Raw genomic sequence first — 21,026 nt, 5'->3', positions numbered from 1 at the left:
TGTCAAACATGGTGGTGGCAGCATCATGGTTTGGGCCTGCTTTTCTTCAGCAGGGACAGGGAAGATGGTTAAAATTGATGGGAAGATGGATGGAGCCAAATACAGGACCATTCTGGAAGAAAACCTGATGGAGTCTGCAAAAGACCTGAGACTGGGACGGAGATTTGTCTTCCAACAAGACAATGATCCAAAACATAAAGCAAAATCTACAATGGAATGGTTCACAAATAAACATATCCAGGTGTTAGAATGGCCAAGTCAAAGTCCAGACCTGAATCCAATCGAGAATCTGTGGAAAGAACTGAAAACTGCTGTTCACAAATGCTCTCCATCCAACCTCACTGAGCTCGAGCTGTTTTGCAAGGAGGAATGGGCAAAAATTTCAGTCTCTCGATGTGCAAAACTGATAGAGACATACCCCAAGCGACTTACAGCTGTAATCGCAGCAAAAAGTGGCGCTACAAAGTATTAACTTAAGGGGGCTGAATAATTTTGCACGCCCAATTTTTCAGTTTTTTATTTGTTAAAAAAGTTTGAAATATCCAATAAATTTCGTTCCACTTCATGATTGTGTCCCACTTGTTGTTGATTCTTCACAAAAAATTACAGTTTCATATCTTTATGTTTGAAGCCTGAAATGTGGCAAAAGGTCGCAAAGTTCAAGGGGGCCGAATACTTTCGCAAGGCACTGTATATATATATATATATACACATACATATACACACACACACACACATATATATATATATATATATATATATATATATATATACATATAATGGATTTAATCAAATATTTTAAACATAGATATCAAACAAAATCACAGAAAATGTAAACAAAAATATAGATCAAAGAATCATGAAAACTTTTCAGTACGAAATGTGGCACGCTGTCAAAATGAAAACATTACAAAGTTGTCTTCCGTCAGGTCTTTCAAGGGCAAAACAGCATTCATCGGTGAATAAAACCCTCCACCACTCTCTCTGCCGCCAACTCAGATGTTCTCTGGCACACAGAAGATGGTGATTTTGTCACTCAGCTGTCAACGTGTTACCCCTGAATGGCCTCCAAGCATGCAAATCATTTTCATGCAGACGGCGAGCTACAGTCATTCTGCTGATGCGCAGGTTATTTCTTCCTGGAATTTCTCGAGCTGTAGCCACTGCAGTCTGAAAACGATTATGCACATGGATCAGACGGATGTGACGGTCCTGGGCCGGTGTGGTGACCCTCTGCCTTCCAGGACGTGGCCTGTCCCTCACAGAGCCGGTTTCCTGCTTTCACTGGACTAGTCTGCTGATTGTTGAAGCAGAACTCCGGATAACTTCTCTCACGGACAGGCCGCCTCAATCATGCCGATAGCAACCAGGCGATCTTCATTACTCAAGCGGGACACGGTCGTATCTTTTGCTGTTCTAGCGTTAAGTAAAATCATGTCTTTTCAAATGGCTATTTATACAGATTCTTAATCAACTAATTTTGGCAATTTTAACTCAACTCAAATACCAAACACTGAGCACCAGGCATTTTTATGAAATCACATGACTTCAGCTCAGTATTTTGTTATCCCAAGGAACAATACTACTCAAACAATCAACAAACCTATCTGCTCACTATTTAAAATGTAAATAACATTATGTACATGCCCAATGAGCTATTGATGTAAAACATAGACTGTTGCGTTTTCATTGTGCATCAGTATATAATCTACTGGTATACAGTACATTTAGAATATATCAGGGAATACCAACTGTACTGTACAGTAGTTCTCACCTGATAGTGTGGTTAATCACCGAATGATCTTTTAGCATTCAAGTAATTTATTTTTCTACACTTGAAAAAACACTGCCACAGGAAATACAGGTTATTTTCGCATGGCCCATTCAGGGGGAAGAGTGAATACCAAAACCAATTGGTACTTCTGTACATTAGTTCACACTGCAATCATTCTGCAGTTGTCATTACCCCCGTACGTGTGTCCAACTTCAAAGTCACTCTTGATATTTCTATACAATACAAACCACTGGAGTTGCCATTGCAAAATGTTCTGAAGCATGTTTGAAGTTCACCCTCCTGGACAGAATCTAAGTTATCAAAAAAAAAACATATTCCTTTCAAACTTTTAAAGTATCTGCCACAGGAACAAGAATCAAGTTTAAAATCAGATGAAAACCCTGCCAGTGTAGAAAAGTGAACCGGATTACCCCACCGCAAAGCTACCTACTGACTGTATACCTTTCACACCCAAGCAGGTGATTCCAGCAGGCGTTACAATAGAAAACAGAACAGCTCTTAGAAGGCGATTGAAAAGAAAAGAAAATACATTCTCAAAACAAAACAAAATCCACAGCCATGTCTGACTTTACCTACATCACAGAGAATGATATGCCTAAATACCTTTTTTTATTGACTGCAGTTGAGTATAGGTTAGAAAGCCTTAGGCCAATATCTTCATTTTTTTGGCGACCATACACTGGTGAAACCCATTACAATGTAAATCCTGATGGAATACATTGGGTACATAACCAGATAACCAAAATATCTAAACAATATAGAAAATAATGAAGATTTACTTTGATTATTGTGTAGTCTGTCAATTTTCATACGAAATACAGTATCTCTATTCGGGGATACACAAATCCCAGCTGTCTTGTATCTATGGAATTATCACTTCTGTGTTGTTTTTGTGGGGGTTCTTTTGAGTTCACGTTTAATGCTCAGTCATTACTTAGTTATTGGATTGTTGGATTTTTGTCTGCATCATTTTAAAGCTGATAGAAGGGAAGCAGAAGGAAGTCAATGTCTGAGCAAAGGGCACACACAGAGTGATACTATTACACTGTACTTTCTGGCTGTGAAGTCCTCTGCTCTTATCATTACACAGTACTCAAAACATGCTATTATGGGGCCCATGCCATAACAGGGATGCAAATGTAACTCCTTTTGCATAGCACTTTCTCCCAGTCCAGGTTTTACTGTGAGCTTGATTAGCTGCACCGTATAGGCAACAAGCTCAGGTCTTAAACTCACATAATAAACCCAGGAACGGATCAAACTGCTAAACTGACAAGTACTGGATTGCTTCTGGCTGCTTGTAATTTATATTGCAGTTTAATACCAGTTCTTAATTGCTGTTAGCTTTTACTGAGCATATATAGTAGGATAATGGCCACTCAGAAACTGACTGGCTGAAATAATCATTAATATTTATGAAATACAGAGTGGCACTACAAAGCAGTTTTTAGAGCACTGGCTGTTTCTTGCCCTTCTTCATAATCGTGACCACAGGGACAGCTTTATTCCCTGCAACACACTGCACTTTAATGACGTCTCAGGATGCACCCATCGCATCGTAACTATTAATCCTGGACTGAGAGCTCTGAAGACAGCGGAAAATAAAAAACCAACACTTGTTGGAAAAAAACAAAAAAACAATACAGTAAGCCTTTGATTTTCCGCACCCCTATTATACACAATTTTGCATTAAAACTACACGATCTGAACATGACAAATAAATCCTGTTTTTTAATTATTATTATTATTATTATTATTATTATTATTATTATTATTATTATTATTATTAATCGTAAGCAAATTATTTTTTAGGAACTCTCAATCCAGTTACATAAATCTTCAGAAGAAAATATTTAGACATATGGAATAAAAAACAATAAAAAATAGAGAAATTATCATCCACACCTATTAACCTATGCTTGCTCTGTGTGCACTCACTCTCTCTCGATCTCCCTCCCTTGTGTATGTGTTTGTCTTAAAGAGTTACCAGTCCCCAATTAAAGGATTCCTCAAAGTGGTGAATAAATGCTTATTCAGTTGTAACTGTCTTTCAGTTTTCTGCATTGGCCTCCTCCCAAATTAGCAAAGATAATTTAAGTCTTATTGTGAATGTAATGGTAAATGAAAGGAATCAATATGTGACTGAATTTTTACTAGAAGTTCAGGAATTATTGTAAGCAGTTTGTCCAGAACAGAATAATGTAGAATACACACACTATTTTATTACTTGTGTCATTTGAAAAAGGTTCAGCAGTTGTATTTCTTTGATTTGCATTAAGTATATGAGACAAAAAAAGGTTTGTGCATTTTCCTTCTTTGCAGTATCACGGTAAAAAAACATGTCTAAATCGGTGCATACTGCGCTGACAGATCCAGCATGCATATTTATAAAGCATTAAATAAAAAGATTAATTTTAAAAAGGTTTGTGATATGTAAGTCTTGCGCAGCAGATCACGTTTCAGCACATTTAATTTGAGTAAACTTTTCCTTTGACCTGAAACGGACCATAACCCAATTGTGAATTGTGCAAATAAGAAAGGTAGGTGCAGTCATTTGAAATGTTATTTGCTTTACAAAACTGACCAGGGGGAATAAGACATTACTCAATGATTTTCTAGCACGTTCCCAGATCCCCTGTGCAGGGCTGCAGTATCCAAAGCCTTCTCTGTGCAATTCAAAATGGTCCCTTACCCCTCTGGATCCATGAACTTTCATTGTAGTCTGATGTGACAGGACAGACAGCGGTTAGAGAGACCAAAAGATTTATTGTTTGTCGACACAGAATAACGAAACAGGTTGCGGTCTTCTGGTTTTTAAAGAGGAAGCTGAGCTTCCCTTTATACAGATGCAAACTCAGACAAGCTCTCTAGCAGCCGAGCTTCTGTCTTACCGTATGACACTTTAAACAGTCGGCTCAGCACTTACTGTATCTCAATACTGAAGCAACTTACTTTACAAACTGTTCCTACAGCTTACTGCCCTATCTGGGCTTTTTGCAGCATTTTTGTATTTACTTGCCTAGCATGGGAATGAATCATTCAAACAGGTTCAAGGTTATGTAACAAATCAGGACCCCATTCATGTTTCACTCCAGCTCCAGCCGCATGACAGGAATGAAGGAAGTCATGGAGACACTTTTTAATCAGGGATAGGGGGTTTATTTTTAGGGGGTTATTTGAACTTATATACACAGTAGTGTTCAAAAGTTTGGAAACACATGATTTACAGCAAGACGAGGAGTGGGGATTGTATTGCACACTTTTTCCTCACATACCCTTTACTGACTAAATATCTTGGTATCGCGGAATAGATAACTATCTCCTTAATGAGCGAGACATCTCAAGTAGAATGGTACCCTGAAATGTTAAGCAGTACAACTGGGGATGGGGAGTTTGTTGCCAGATATACACTTAACTCACTTGCTCACTAAATATATGTATCTTGGTACTCCTGAATAGATAATTGTCTCCTTTTCAGGACACCAAAGTGTACAGATGTCCCCTGTAGTGTGGGTTCACAGGTATGTGTCCATAGGACTGCTGGCAGGTTTGATAAAGAATGCAGTACTTTCTGGCTTGAACTGCATGCATTACAAGCTAAATAGAGTGTCCAACTGTAAATAGCTAATTCATGGAAGGCTGTACACAAAAAGTGGTCAAGTCGAGATTGGTAATGTAAACCATTACCTGGTTAACTACAGTTTGTCTAGATCTTAAGAGGTTTCACACTTCTGCTGGACCCTAGCATCCTTATATCAAAGAACCTTTAAGCAGTACAGCCTCTATAACTTTAAATCGAGTTTGGCAAACTTAGAATGCTTTGTTTTCCATTTACTGTCGAAGGAGATATTATCTAAAAGCTAACAGGAAGTTACTGTAGCAGTACAGTAAGACTTGGAATTGACTATCAGTCACATGACCAATCGCTTTGAAGGAAGGAATGTATGCCTCCTGTTGCTAAGTGCCATGTTTGCTTTTGTTAAGTGTGGAATGTGGCTTGTATTTATCCAAACTAGATATCACAGGTTACAGTTGTACAATTGTCATTGCACAGTAAATATGTGAACGTGGTTTGCAAGTTAGTGTTTAAAAAAGCAATACAAGATACAAAATAAAGTACACCGGCATAACTATAAATACAATCTTAGAACTATATGAAAGTAAACCATGACCAACATCCACATTCTGCTCGTGTAAAAATGTGTTACTGTCTTGAGAACCCTTACTGTAAAGCCTGCCTCAGGTATAGTTTATTGGCTGGGACCACTTGTCTGGGAATTTGTTTTATTGCTGGCATGCTGCTGACTGCTGACTACTGTGAAGATACGGTAGCATAGAGGTTCCTTTTGTTGTATCTGAGAATTGTTCGTAAAAATAGTTTTAAACAGTTTTTATTAAAGACTGAAAAAAATGCGGTGCCATCAGAGACTGAACAGATCTCTGTGTGTCTGCGACATCCATACCTTATAGTTTTGATTTACAAAAACTATAAATTAAAAGTTCAAACATACTTTGTGGTTATTTGAGTGTCTGCACAGGGATTGTCACAAACACATGCGAACAGAACTTTCACAACTATTCCAAAAGAAACACCATTTTTTATTTTTAGAACCAACCCAAAATGCTAACTATTGTTACAGATAAATATGTGCACTGCAAATACGTAAACAGGTGACATTTTTTGCAATTTAGTTTTGTAAATGCAAGAAGACAAATAAATATCCCTCGCCACAGTTGTAAATGAATACTTAGAACTATCAACATCATGAAAAGGTAAATCCCCATGATCAATATTCACAATAAGTACTGTAAAATGATCAATATCATGAAAAAGTAAATCCCCATGATCAATATTCACAATAAGTACTGTAAAATTATCAATATCATGAAAAAGTAAATCCCCATGATCAATATTCACAATAAGTACTGTAAAATTATCAATATCATGAAAAAGTAAATCCCCATGATCAATATTCACAATATGTGCTGCAAAACACATTTTTTAACAGGTGTTGACCTATGTTCAATACCCTTCACAACTGGTCCAAAATAAAGCCAATGAATATATATATATATACACAGTATACATATATATATATATATATATATATATATATATATATATATATATATATATATATATATTTTGTTTAATTTAGTAGTCGCCAATTGTGTTTATCATTTTTTTCTCCCAATTTGGAATAGCCAATCATTTTTAGGCTCAGCTCACCACTACCACCCCCGCGCGGACTCAGGAGTGGTGAAGATGGACACGCGCTGTCCTCCGAAGCGTGTGCCGTCAGCCGACCGCATCTTTTCACACTGCAAGCCCACCATGCAGCCACCTCAGAGCTACAGCATTGGAGGACAACACAACTCTGGGCAGCTTACAGGCAAGCCCGCAGGCGCCCGGCCAGAGTACGATGCTGGTGCGGTGAGCCGAGGACACCCTGGCCGATCAAAGCCCCCCCCCCCCCCCCCCGGGCAGCGCTCGGCCAATTGGTAGGCAAACTCCCGTTCACGGTAGGCAGTGGAATAGCCTGGACTCAAACCGGCAACATCCAGGCTATAGGGCACATCCTACACTCCACGCGGAGCGCCTTTACCAGATTACTCAGGAGCCCCTGCCAATGAATATCTTGATTACTGCAAATTATGCCAAATTATTTATTGAGTATAGGAGGTACAGCATAGACATAACAACGGTTATCCCTACTGGCATTGCCGCGTAGGTTAAACTTGCAGCAGGGGCAACAGATGCAGAAACACAGTGAATGCTCAAAAAATGGTTGCAGGATATATTAGGCATACACAAAAACACGATACAACTCCTACAGACTTGTGGTCTGTTTAGATTTTTCTAAAGTTACAAATACTCTTTTCTCTATAATATTGATGACTGTGGAATGCATGTCATGTGAATTCTAGATATGCATTTGGCAAAAGTATTACTGCAAACACCAGTCTGGGCCAGGCACAAGCCAAAAGAGTACTGTGGTCTCCATACTACTGGAATTTGAAAGGCATTTTGAAAGAAAATAAACAAGCTTGTGAGTGACGTTTATCCCAAGCCATGACTGTAAATACAAAATTATAGTAGAGCCATCAAGAAAACTGAACGAGTTGATCACCATGATGTATAAAAACTGTACGCACATATAGAAATTTAAGTTTGACATACAGACAGGTGGATAACTGCCTTCATATACTCACAGAATCTGAAGCAGTTTTGAAGCCCAGGGCCGGGTGCAGGACTAGCGCGGACATCTATTCCTGCTTAATTCATGCAGGCAACAAGGCGCAAAGTACTCACACTTAAAAGCAAAACAACTTTGTATTGCAGCATATAATCAAGAGATGGCCACACCTCAAAAACACAGTGATAACCACCAGTATGTGCAAGAGAGTTCTCATAGAAGTCTGTGTCTCATCTACTTACCTGTAAAGTCAACTGTGAAGTTTGTGGCAGACAAAACATTTTGCATTTTCATAATGTAACTGCTGTAGAACTACTGACGATATAATGTATTTTTTTTTTTTTTTGCTGTTCTTACTCTCTACCTCTGCATGTATTTATTTATAGATGCAGAGCAGGTTCGCCAGGTTCACAGGCATTTCAAACTGTGGTTGAACTACATGCGGATCAGGGCTGTTGAAGTCAGGCAATTTGGTTTTGCAATTTTGAAATCCATCATGTCTGTGAACCTGCTATTGCACCTGTAATGTTGAGGTAGAGAAAAAGCACGCCAAAAAATAAAAATAAATAAATAAAAATAAAAATGATGACTTCAGTTAAGGAGCAATTACATAATCACATTTTCTAAAATATGGGCCTATTATTGCCAAATTAAGAAAAGGCGTATTTACAAAACAAACATGGCAAGTCTTGCGCCTCTTGGTGGGTCGGGTCATAGGGTGTTGTTACAATGTGGTTGCCCTTTAATGTGTAAAACACTTGTCGATGTTACATAATTAAAACAATGAATAATTACCGAATACTTTAAGTAACACTTGTATTACAGTACATTTCTAAAGTGTTTATTTCTAATTTTGTAACATAAGCGTGCGTTTTTCTCTTTTCAGAAAGAAAACAGTACTGTAGTGTACAACGCAATTACAGCACTACAGTTTGCAAAACAAGGGCTAACCCTACATAAATAATAATAATTCTGTTTCGACCTCTCCACCGCAGACTTGGAAGGATTTACCTGATTGGCATAACAATTTACATATTTAATACATGTTATTTATTAAACGGTGTAGAAATATGTTATATTACTTGATAAGCGACCTGTTTCGTATTAATACTACGACGACTACTAATAATGCAATCTATGCCACTACTGTTTTATTCAGTTAACACACAATAAATTAATTGTGACACTCCAGTCCACCGAGCACTTCCTCAGTGCATACCGCCCTGAATGCTGTTGTAAATTTCATCAGTGCATGATATGCATTTTAAAAGACTCGGCTTTTCGAATAACCTTCCGAAATTAAGTTTTTGTCAGGTTGACGAGGTTCAAATCGTGTAAACCGAAGAATGTCGTAACCCACAAAAATAAAAAATAAACAATAAGAATAAAATGATGCCATGAAAGGGGTAATGCCTCAAGACTCACAGACAATGACAGCTTGTATCTGTACTACTACACAGAGACGCGTGCAGTTGCAGCACCTACCCAGTAACAGCAGCCGGTGTGTCTGCTTGTATTCTCGTTTCTGCTCCTTCAGTGCTCTGTCAATGTTTTTGCTGACTTTCTTTGCATTTATTTCGGCTTCCTTCTCCTCGAAACGCAGTTTGTCCCAGTCTTTCTGCTGCTTCTGGTTGCTGTGCTTCTTCAAAAGCTGCAACTGTAGGTCGCGCTCCGCTCCTGCGATTCTCCCTCCTTCACCACCTCCATTCTGCATCAGCACACTGACAGTAGTCTCCCCACGGCGGTGCCCAGCGGACAGTTTGCCGGCGTCCCCGCGGCGGATCTGGCAGTCGCGGAGGGGCAGCGTCTCGCCATATCCCCCTGTGTCCCCGTGGCGGAGGTCCTCTGCACGGAGTGGCACAGTACTAGGGTCGGGCGGCTGTTCAGAGTCCGAGGTATTAGCATTACTAGAGATAGACCCACTAGGTTCACCAAATAGACGCGGACGCAGACTGTAACACAACCCCATATTCTCTTTTAATATATATATATATATATATATATATATATATATATATATATATATATATATATATATATATATATATATAAATTTAAAAACAGTCCTTCTACACACAAAACAAGCACTGGGCTTTAGCGTTTCATTATCACTCTGTAGCTCCAAAAATAGGATTTAAATCCAAATTTAAGTCTAAAAGGTGAGTAAATTATGTCCTCACATTTGCTATATTCCATTTTGCATTTTCTCCAGTCAGCTTGTGTTCCGTAGTTGGTGGATCACCTGATCACACACATACAGAGTGGACATCACTGGTGCCTCTTACCGTAAATAAACCAAAAGAACAACCATTGAAAAAATATACCGAAGACAGAAAAAAGAGGAAAATAAGTTATTTCGAGGTACTGCAAAGATTACGTTTTTCTGCATGACAATATAATACAGCCAAGCAAAGAGAGTGGTTGACAAGTGTATGAACTTTAATTATTTCACCAAAATAACTTCTCATAAAAAGTACAGCAATATCACGAAACGTAATAGGGAAACATTTAATGCACTTAATGCATTTCATTATAAGATTATAACATTTTAACCAAACAAACTATAGGGCAATTTCAAATCAAATAAGCCTGTATCCCCTAGATGTCCATCTAAGAGTTGATGTGAATTAAATAATTAATTTTAATGTTACTGTTTAAAGAGACTTGTAAAATGCCAGCAACATGTGCATTATGGTTTGGGATTTGGCACGCTTTTAAGGCAAACCTTCTGGGCCATTTTCTTTGTAAGTTATTTTACTGAAACCACAGCATATCTTTTTCTAACAATTCCACCTTACTATCCCGATGTTCAAAGTGCTAACAAATTTTATTTTTCTTCATTTTTTTTAATAGTCCCTTTTCATTGTGCAGAGAAACGTTTAATTCTCCACCTGTTCTTTTGTGTTTAATTAAGAAAAGTTTCTCTGTTGCATTATTTGAAATTAATTATTTAATTTACGCAAAATCTTAGACAGACTGGTACCTGTTCAGAAGAAGGCTTTTTAATGCTTTTCAGCACAAGCCATTGCTCTTTTATTATTTTCTTACAAGGAATTTGGTTTGGTACCAGGTCACATAAAACAGGCCACTCTAGTGCACTGATGGTATAAGGATTATTGCGTCAAATAAGTAACACAGTAATAATGATCCATGATGTGGTATGGAACAGAAAAGCCAGAGCACTTGGTGTTTTGGGCTTTTTTTTTTTTTTTTTTTTTTTTTACTCACTCCTACAGTGATTTCGAGGACAGATCTCAAACCTTGGTGCACTAGAGTGGCCATTTTGAAAATAGCTTTTTAACATAAAGCTATGTGTAAAAAGTTGTCAGGATGTTAACAATGAAAAGACAAATTACAGGTAAGTTACCTAAACACGTGGGGATGTATACCGCTACTTACTCTGTAAAGCTAGTAAATGTTGCAGGTCAAAAAACAGCTTTATTGATTCAGTCAATAATTTCTTACAGTGGCATTTCAGTCTCACTTCTGACTGTCTGTTGTTCCCCCCTAACCTGGTGGAGTCACTACCACAACTTTAAATGTAAATAAGGGAAAATTGAGATGCGCAGGAGAGCTGGAGAAAGAAATGCAGTATTTCAGTAAACACAAGCCTCACATAGGGGAGTGCTTGTTGGCAGCAAATTTAAAGCCAGTGCCAATCTTCGCTTATCCTGTTAATGAAACACTTTTGAATAAAAATCCAGATGTACACAAAATATACTTTTTATATTATATTGAGATATAACAATTACATAGACTTTCAGTCATTGCTATAACAATGCTGTCATTAGGAATAGCTGTTATGGTAATGATTTAAGCTAACTTACTATCTCAGTCTTCCTGTAACGGCAACACCAGTCGTTCTTTAAATTATTCATTCATTCATTTATATGTTCATTATACGTATTTGTTTTACACAACATAGCTTCTGCAATTATGGGGTGCTTACCCATGGTACCCTAAGATGACAACTTTATTATTCCTGTTATTTGTTTGCCAGTGCAATATAAGATGAGCAAAGATAATGGTAAATATAAGTGATAATTGAAACAGGCAGTTTATTTCAAACCAAGTTTTGGTTTTATTTGTGTGAAAACAAATTTTAATGCTCCCAATTAACTCTGTATCCAGGCCACTGTTTAACGACATATCAACAGACATATCTTGTTGTTAGTAATGACTCATGAAGAATGCTGATAAGGTTTCAAGCCAATCATCCAGGTACTGGCAAAGTTCCACCAGTTTATAATGACTGACTCAAGATGGTATTGTTCTTACTTTAGTCTTACCACATGTGACAAATTACTTTAATACAAAGTGTCACTCTCATATGCACTTAGTTTTATATAAGTGTCTGAATAGCTGTTATTATAATAATAATTGTTTGAGTGGCAACAAGTCTTGTCATTCCAGTACCAGCCGGGAGACTGGGTCATTCCGTGACAAATCACCCAGCAGGTCACACCCTACCATCTCTCATTTACACCAAACTTGGTTCTTGGGGATTTTTCAGGCCAACAAGCTCAAATTTACATTTTAATAAAAAAAAAAAGTCACAGTCTGCTCCCGAGTGGCGCATCCAGTAAAGGCGCTCCGTGTGGAGTGCAGGATGTGCCTTATAGTCTGGACGTCACGAGTTCGAGTCCAGGCTATTCCTTTGCCAACCAAGGATGGGAGCTCCCAGGGGGCGGCGCTCAATTGGTTGAGCGCCACCCGGGGGGAGGGAGGGTTAGGTCGGCCAGGGTGTCCTCGTCTCACCGCGCACCAGCGACCCCTGTAGTCTGGCCGGGCATCTGCAGGCTTGCCTGTAAGCTGCCCGAGAGCTGCGTTGTCCTCCGACGTTGTAGCTCTTGGGTGGCTGCATGGTGAGTCCGCAGTGTTAAAAAAGCGGTCGGCTGACGGCACATGCTTCGGAGGACATAGTGTGTTCGTCTTCGCCCTCCCTAGTCAGCGCAGGGGTGGTAGCGGTGAGCTGAGCCTAAAAATAATTGGCAAAATGTCTTATTAGTTGCACTACACGATCACATAGCTTGGTCTACTCGTGGATGAGATGACATAAAATGAATATTTTTCATACATGTTTTGGCCATGCATACCTTTTTTGGCTTGTCGGAGCTAATTTTAATGGCATCATGAAACATAAAACTTGTGTGCCTGCAAAAAGATATCTAGGTCTATTTTTCTCTACGTTCTTTATATCCATCTATGGCCATTAATTCATTCCCGGCTTATGGAGATCAGTGATGCAAACAAATGCACTGTTGTTGGTTTAGCATTGTTTGAAACCCATTGTTGCCTCCGAGCTTTCCTAATGCTTTGTGAATACCAAAAAAAGTCATCCTTGTATAGTATTTCCATGGGTTTTATGTTCATGGTGATGACCTTTGTATCACTGACTGATACCAAAGTAAAAAAGGGTCAGCTAATTTCTCAACAACTTAAAGCACTACAACTTCCTCTTCTGTCGTGTGGAGGAACTGAGGAAAAAATAAACAAACAGGGATGGCTTTACCAAAAATAAAATGAATGCATTTTATTAATACATTATTAATAAAGAGAGCTTTAGGGCCCTATTCACTTGTATTTATTTATTTTAAATGAATCAAATCAAGTTGGACTTTTAGTCATAACAACCTCTAAACTTTGAGGCCCACCAATACTGTACCAAATGTATTCATAAAGTCAACTTCCTCAGAATAGCTATCCAGCACTAGCTATCATTTAGTTTTTATTAGTTACAGTAAATAACAACCCTATTAGAATAAGGACGCCATGTACACCAAGGTAAGTGCTTGTTAAGACTTCATTATCAGGCTGATTGTTGCTAACTGCCCTTGATTGTGCCAGGTGGAACGAAGACCTCTTTGATTGCAAATGTAATCAGACTCCCTATTTAATTTGCCTCAGTCCCAAAATCCAGGCTCTTTCCTCCCCTTACTCTGCCTTTTCTGCCATGTGCACTGCCTACACTGCTCACTGCTTCCTAACTGCCAGTTTGTTCACTCTAGCCACCATGACTTTCTCAGCTATCCCAGTCCTCCTTTCCTCTTGCCCTCGCATAATCTCTCACCAACAATGCTCTAGCCCTTCCAACCTAAACTCTCTACCCCCTATTGACTCCAGTAGTGGTTTTAGGCACACACCATGGCAACAGGGGCCACGGGCAGCAAGGGGGCCCCTGTTGCCATGGCTCAGTTACTATTAGTAAAACTTATATTCACCTCAAGTCTGCACCAGAATGAATGCAGACCTGTCAACTCTATTTGCCGGGACTCTCCTGCTTTTTGGACACTTCTCCCGGACAACTTCAGGGACAGAATTTCTCTGGTATTTTGCTGAAGGCTTGTGACAGGATGGCTTGCCGTGCGCAAGTGTGGTGACGTTACAGACCAGGAACACAAAACCAAAACAATGACTGGCGGAGCAAACTGAAACGCTACGGCGCTCAACTTTTATTAAACAAAACAAACAGTTTAAACAAAACAAGTCACTACAAAACAAAAGGCGTGTTGGCCAAACAAACAGAAACAAACAAGTATCGTGCTGGTTTTTAGCCAGCACGTCTAGCAATTGTTATCTCTAGTATACCACAGACTTACGTTTTACGTCTTATGTCTTATGTCTTATGTCTTATGTCTTATGTCTTATGTCTTATGTCTTACGTCTTACGTCTCTCCTCTGACACTCTCCCCCTGAGCGCAGACAGCTGCAGGCTTTTATATTCTGGCCGAGGGGTTAACTAGCTATTAATTTATTAATTATCTTATTACCCCTCGGCCATAGTCTGCACAAGTTTAATAAGGATGCGTGACTGTCAGCTAGTTAAATTATCAGTAGCTGACAGTCACGCATCCTCACGAGGTTTTAAAATTAAATAATGACGGCGGCTTTCGTCCGCGCCGCAAACAATAATACAAATAACAATACAGTGTACATACATATAGGGGCGGGACACTCCGCCACAAGGCTCTACTGTTAAACCCTTTTATTTCAGCAAACCTTTAATTTCTGCAAAAGTCATGTGCGGTCTGTGGTTACATACCTTGTACGGTTTAGGACCCAGGGGTGCCCTGTGGCAGACATGCATTTAATTTGCGAGGCAGGCTCACATACTTGACCATCTATGATAGCTTGGCCTCCTGGTAAAAAAATAAATAAAATGATGCAAATTTCAAGCTTCTTGGACAACAACATATTCTCACATAATCCTAAGAAATGCTGGAAAAAGGTATACTTTAAACTATGCAGAACTGATTTATTTTAACAGTGGGACATGGGAGCAAGGATGATGTTTGTGTAAAGTGAGCCTATATTTAGAATACTGTTTACTTTCATGAATTGAATAAAAAAGGGGTTTTGTTACAGTATCAATAAAAGTAAAAGGTGTATTAACTAGCTGAAGCCTGTTTACAAGGATATGCAGTCTGATTCTAAGGTTTCTTTACCTCCTGAATTCCTCTTTTTTCTGGCCTACACAGCAGTTCTCTCAAGATACTTCAGATTGTTTCTGGTATAGTTCTGGCCAACACACGCACCTCAAAGCTTAAAAAAGTAATTCTCTAGTTTATTTACCAGTAATGTGAGACTAAAGAAAATAATAAAAACTACCATGACTATGTTGAAAAAAAAATCGCTGCTCTATGGACAACACAGGATACAGCAAAGATAAAGTACCGGTAAATGTGTTTCTTGTAAACACTGCAGGGGGTTCTGTAACACATGTAACATAAAAAGTGGGTCATGGCTTCCTTTTCCTCTTAAAACATGGGATCAAAGGGACACAATTCAATAAAATCACCTTATGGAAAATGAAGCAGATATGTCAGCTAGGTGCAGTTATAATATCCAGCAATGGCTTAGTCACAGCAGAGGTTAAACCTAGAGCTCCCTCCTCTGTCAGCTGGCAGTATTAATGCAACAGAATGAGAAGGTTATCAAATAAAACAAAATGACACAACTCTTGTAGCCTACATATTTACAGTGTACTAGTACAAAGATAAAGACAAGACAAAACATTTATATAACACATTTTCATTTTATTTATTAGTTTTGCTTGCTTGTTTGTTGTATTTATTGATTTACTTTTACTGAATGGATAATTAAAGGAATACTTTAACCATTCATACCTTATACAAATACATAGCTGTGATACTAACTTTTTTTGTTCACAATGTGTTCATAATTTACACCCATTTATTGCACGTATTTGCACTTTAACTGCACTTGCAACATGTCCTGAACATTCAATTAAAAAGTGTGTTTTTGCATTAATGGCTTTTTGCAGTTTTTGTTTCTACAATGTCACAGAGAGCAAGTCTTTTATCCTTTTTTTTATCTGATATTAATGCAAAACATTCACTGAATAGCAGTTAAAATCAACATTTACAATCTTTAAAAACTTTCAAAGATTTAGTTGCATACTTTCAACAGAACCAGTTTGCCTAAGATCTCACCTGAAAACCTGGTCCGAGATGATGCTGATGTACAGCTGATAATTCTCTCTCCTCATCACTAGCCTCCCTGCTGCCTGCACATTATCTTTCCCTCTCTATCTCTGTGGCATTGCTGCTCACACCTGCCTGCTGCTGCATCTCCTCCTACAATAAACATGACAGCAAAAATACCAAACTCAGGTACTGAAGTAAACCCCTTAACACCTCTTTCTAAATCACCTTAGAAATATGGATTCTTACTTTACAGATAGGCATGTAAAACTGAATGAAATAGTAGTAATAATAATATATTTAAAAAGAAGAGGAAGAATACAATTCTGGTCAGAAACTTCTTTAAAATAGTTTTATAGACTCTGTTTGAAATTAACATATTGCTATATACAGGGCGACTTACAGTTGTTAACAAAAATACATTTCAAGAATTGTAATAGGAAATCAAACAAAAATGTATATTATGATCACTATAGTAATAATAATCCCATATAGAGAACACTATTGAACATTACCACTGATTTGGCTGTTATATCATATGGTTTTGTAGTCTGTTTTTGTAAGAATGATAATTGACCAAAAAGTGGTCTAAAGAGTTTATGGGAAAAGAACTGCCTGCAGTTTGTAAAATGGACACTAGAGGGTGTAAGACACACATCAAGGAAAATAACACATGACATAATGTAAAAGGGGAAACATAATTCAAAACACAACTTTTTTTTTTTTAGATGCAAAGTTAATAGTTTGTTTTGAACAGATTTCTTATATTTGCACTGTTTAAGTTGCTGTTGCAACTGCACTGTACATGTAAAAACTTGGGGAAAATGTAAATAAATACAAGTGTCCTGACAACATTACTGACTGCAAACCCTTGTCATGTGACTACGATCCCTCCATGCTGTCTGGAATCCCTTTTCAGTTGTAACTTTTGTACCATCCTGCTTTACTGAAACTGATGGCAGCTGAATGACTTACAGTAAAATATTTCCCTGTGCGAATCCTGTCAGGGCTAAACAGTGATTTACCTGCAAAGGTGAGAAATTAATTAGAAATTAAAACTAAACAATATTATGAGCTAATTAGGGGCACAAAATTGGATTTCCAAACCCTCTTGCTTTCCTTCTGGGATCTAGCTAACCAACTCAATCTCAACTCAACCTTTCCATCAGCAGAGAAGAATTCAATCAGACTGTGTAGTCCAGTGGTTAAAGAAAAGGGCTTGTAACCAGGAGGTTCCCCAGTTCAAATCCTACCTCAGCCACTGACTCACTGTGTGACCCTGAGCAAGTCACTTAACCTCCTTGTGCTCCGTCTTTCGGGTGAGACGTAATTGTAAGTGACTCTGCAGCTGATGCATAGTTCACACACCCTAGTCTCTGTAAGTCGTCTTGGATAAAGGCGTCTGCTAAATAAAAACATAATAATGAACTCAGGTCTCCTCAAATCACAGACATGTACTGTGACACAAAGACATAATACAACTTTACTGTTCTGTTTATGTGAACAATACAATCAAATACACTGTACTCTTGGCTATTTTCTTTTATGTGGATCTCATTGAGTCTCACCATATTTCACTGCGAGTCATTTCCATATTGACGCTTTGTTTTTTTTTGTTTTTTTTACTTCCTCCATCAGAGCCACTGAATCACAGTGACAGATGGAAACAAGGCATTCATTCATCCTAAACCCAAACCTCACTTTATTTAAAAACAATTTTTTGTTTAAAGCTTGGGGTTAAAAAGGATTTTTGAACACCACAATAAGAAACGCTCTTAGAAGTAGTCACTGGTTACTGGTAGTGCAAAAATGTTTTAATCCATCTGTGACAGGGTAACCGGGGGATGTGACGCCAGGCCAGGAAGTGAATGCACACAAACTGGTACTCGGGTGCAAAGCGCACTGCGGTGACCTTTTTATTGCAACAAAAAATCAAATAAATAGAACGTCTGAACAAAAAACACTAGTCACAGGGAGATATTTAAACAAAAACATGAACACTAAACACACACCAAAAATCCAGGTCAGGCTGGGCAATCGCCTTCATTGATCCTATCTAGTTTTGGTTTTACTTTCCATTTCGTTCTCCTCTCTCGCTCCCATTCTTTGTGTGGATGGGGCTTCCCCATCCACGCTGCCAAACAATAACAACAACAACATATTTATACATAAATAAATCATAATAACACAAAACAAAACAGATACACTTTACAGGAGGGCTTTACCCTGCCCCCTCTTATAATGTGCAGAGCTCTCCTCTGTGCTGCCACACCATCAAACGTCTTTTAAAATAAAAAAAATAATAATAATAAGCATAATTATTTGTACTGTGAGAGGTATAGATTAATATAGTTAATTGAAACAAACCTTTAAGGACCAGGTTCATGTTTGGAGAGGTTACAATGGAAAACAGTTCAGTGGTCTCAGCTTATACAGTATATGATATAGTGACATTTAGTCTGCATGACAAAGCAACACACAATGTAGCACACTTTGGACTTATTCGGCATAACAAATAGAACTGACTGGCTGGAAGTGTTGCGGTCAGGACAAGGATGTGCTTGTATAGCTGTCAGAAGAAGCTTTTGATGCCAGCACTGTGCTGTCCCTGGTCCCTCACCTTTTGTTAGATTCTGTCTAGTTTGTAATAATACTGTACATGCTGTAATTGATGTATAATTGTGGTTGGAAAGCACATGATTTCCATTAGGGCTGTGCAATGATTTATGCACATGCATGTTTACTGTAGGAATGGTATGCTTACTGAAAAACTGGAAATCAATGTTTATTTTTACTACCTGGACTGCATGATGCCTGTCATTGAATCTAGAGGCACAGTAGATAAAAGAAAACTACTCTGCCAATAGTTACTGAACTAAACTTTGTGGGAAATATAATGTACACAGACTGCTATTGATAGAATTCCATTCCCCATGTCTCTGTATGTCTACAGAAAACTCAATGTTGCTGCAAGTCTGTTCACTCAATAATTCTAGAATACCCTTATAAAAGTTAACTATAGTAAAAGCATAGCAAAGTGTAATAAAGCACAGTGCAAGCATGGCATAGACAAGCACTGTAACTTACAAGGTATGGTATAGCAAATTAAAAACATGGCAAACCATGGTAAACTATGGTAAATGTATATCATAACCATGGGAGAAGCATGGGAAGACTGCAAAAACTACAGCGCAAAAATACTGTGCAATTCAAAGTATTAAATCTTGCAAGCTGAATATTGTCACTTCCAATGACAGAGAGAGGAGACTATGAAGTACAATAAAACAGAAAAAACTTTATTAACTCGTTCATAAAACTTTTTTTTTTTTTTAAAGTAATCTGATGTACCCTTAAATTGCCTCATGGAGACACAGGGATCAATTTTTATGGCCTAACAGTACCACTGCCCTAAAATTAGATATTTCAAGAACTTCCACCTGATCTTTAAGAACCTTAGTTTGCTGTATTTTATTTTATGCAATAAAAACCCAAACTGGCTTAATGGTAGTTCATTCTACCAGTGTCTAATTTGTTAAAATAAACCCCATATTGTTGTTTCTTGACAGCCCAGTTCTCTTTCCTAGATCTCTACTCACTGAATCAAAGCTTTCTTCTTTGATTACTCTGAATGCTGCTGACACAAACAGAAAGAACTCATACTACTCAGAAACCCTAATCAGTAGCCATCTATCAAATTGCATTTCCCGGATCATTGTGCAACATTTCACAGAATTTCTCTCCATATCTACCACAGATATTTAAATGTCATGTAATATTGGTACAATAACACGAGAATAACGGGATCCCAACAACAGCATTAATAATCTAATGTACCGTATTTCCTGTAAAGTCATATATATTTTGTTCATTTTTAAAGGTTTGTTTATTTGTTTTTAAGTTTTGAAGGTGTAACTTGGACTGGCCCTTTGTTTCTGTTTTATTTATAACCACACAAATGGAAAGAATCGGCTGCTTTAATATTATTCAGAGGCTTTAATAGCATACAGCAATATTTTGCCTTTTAATTCCAAAGCATACCATAAGTAAAATAATTAAGTAGCAGAGCCTGGTAACTGTAGGAAAGATTACATTTGACCTGTGCAAACACTCAACTGGCCGTGTGTAGTCCTTCTGTAAACTGCCACTACCACTGGATATTCCACATGTATAACCTGTTTTGAAGGCTGTTCAAAAGATATGATGGTGGTGCACTTTCATTACCCATATCTCCCTGGGATAGGGAGACCATGTTGCTGGTTCTTGGGTGCATGTGTCCCTTTATGAAAGCAGCTGGGACGTTCCTGGGGAAGTAATTGAGCAGGTAGGCTCGCCCAGCTGAGCTGATCGGGAGGTCCTGATTGGCTGGGGTCGTGTCCGGGGAGGGTGCGTGGAACTCAAAAAGCATCTGTGCTATAGCTCGAGGCTACTGCACGGCCATTGCTACACAGGTGGGAGCTGCTGCTGTGTTTACATCAAGGAGGAGAGGGTCCGGTCCGAGGGATTAACTACACGAAACCCTTCTCCTGCAAGATGGTACTCGTGAAGGCATTGCCCTGCCGAGGCCGTTTGAAGAGGCAGGAGTCACCGTGA

The 21,026-nt window shown here is 38.4% G+C and overlaps 1 protein-coding gene across 1 annotated transcript in view; it reads right to left on the bottom strand.

Moving 5' to 3' along the window:
- Positions 1-9,987, bottom strand: part of LOC117394828 (guanine nucleotide-binding protein G(olf) subunit alpha) — a 153,299-nt gene extending 143,312 nt beyond the window's left edge. Inside the window, exon 1 of the mRNA XM_033993451.3 lies at positions 9,478-9,987. Coding sequence (XP_033849342.3) covers positions 9,478-9,961 — 484 coding nt within the window. The 5' untranslated portion in view covers positions 9,962-9,987. The remainder of the gene's footprint in view (positions 1-9,477) is intronic.
- Between the last annotated feature and the right edge of the window lie 11,039 nt (positions 9,988-21,026).

Source organism: Acipenser ruthenus, chromosome 3 (genome assembly GCF_902713425.1).
Source record: "Acipenser ruthenus chromosome 3, fAciRut3.2 maternal haplotype, whole genome shotgun sequence".
NCBI classification, from domain to species: Eukaryota; Metazoa; Chordata; class Actinopteri; order Acipenseriformes; family Acipenseridae; genus Acipenser; species Acipenser ruthenus.
The sequence above is the reverse complement of the archived record's forward strand: the minus strand, read 5'-3'. Positions and strand labels throughout refer to the sequence as shown.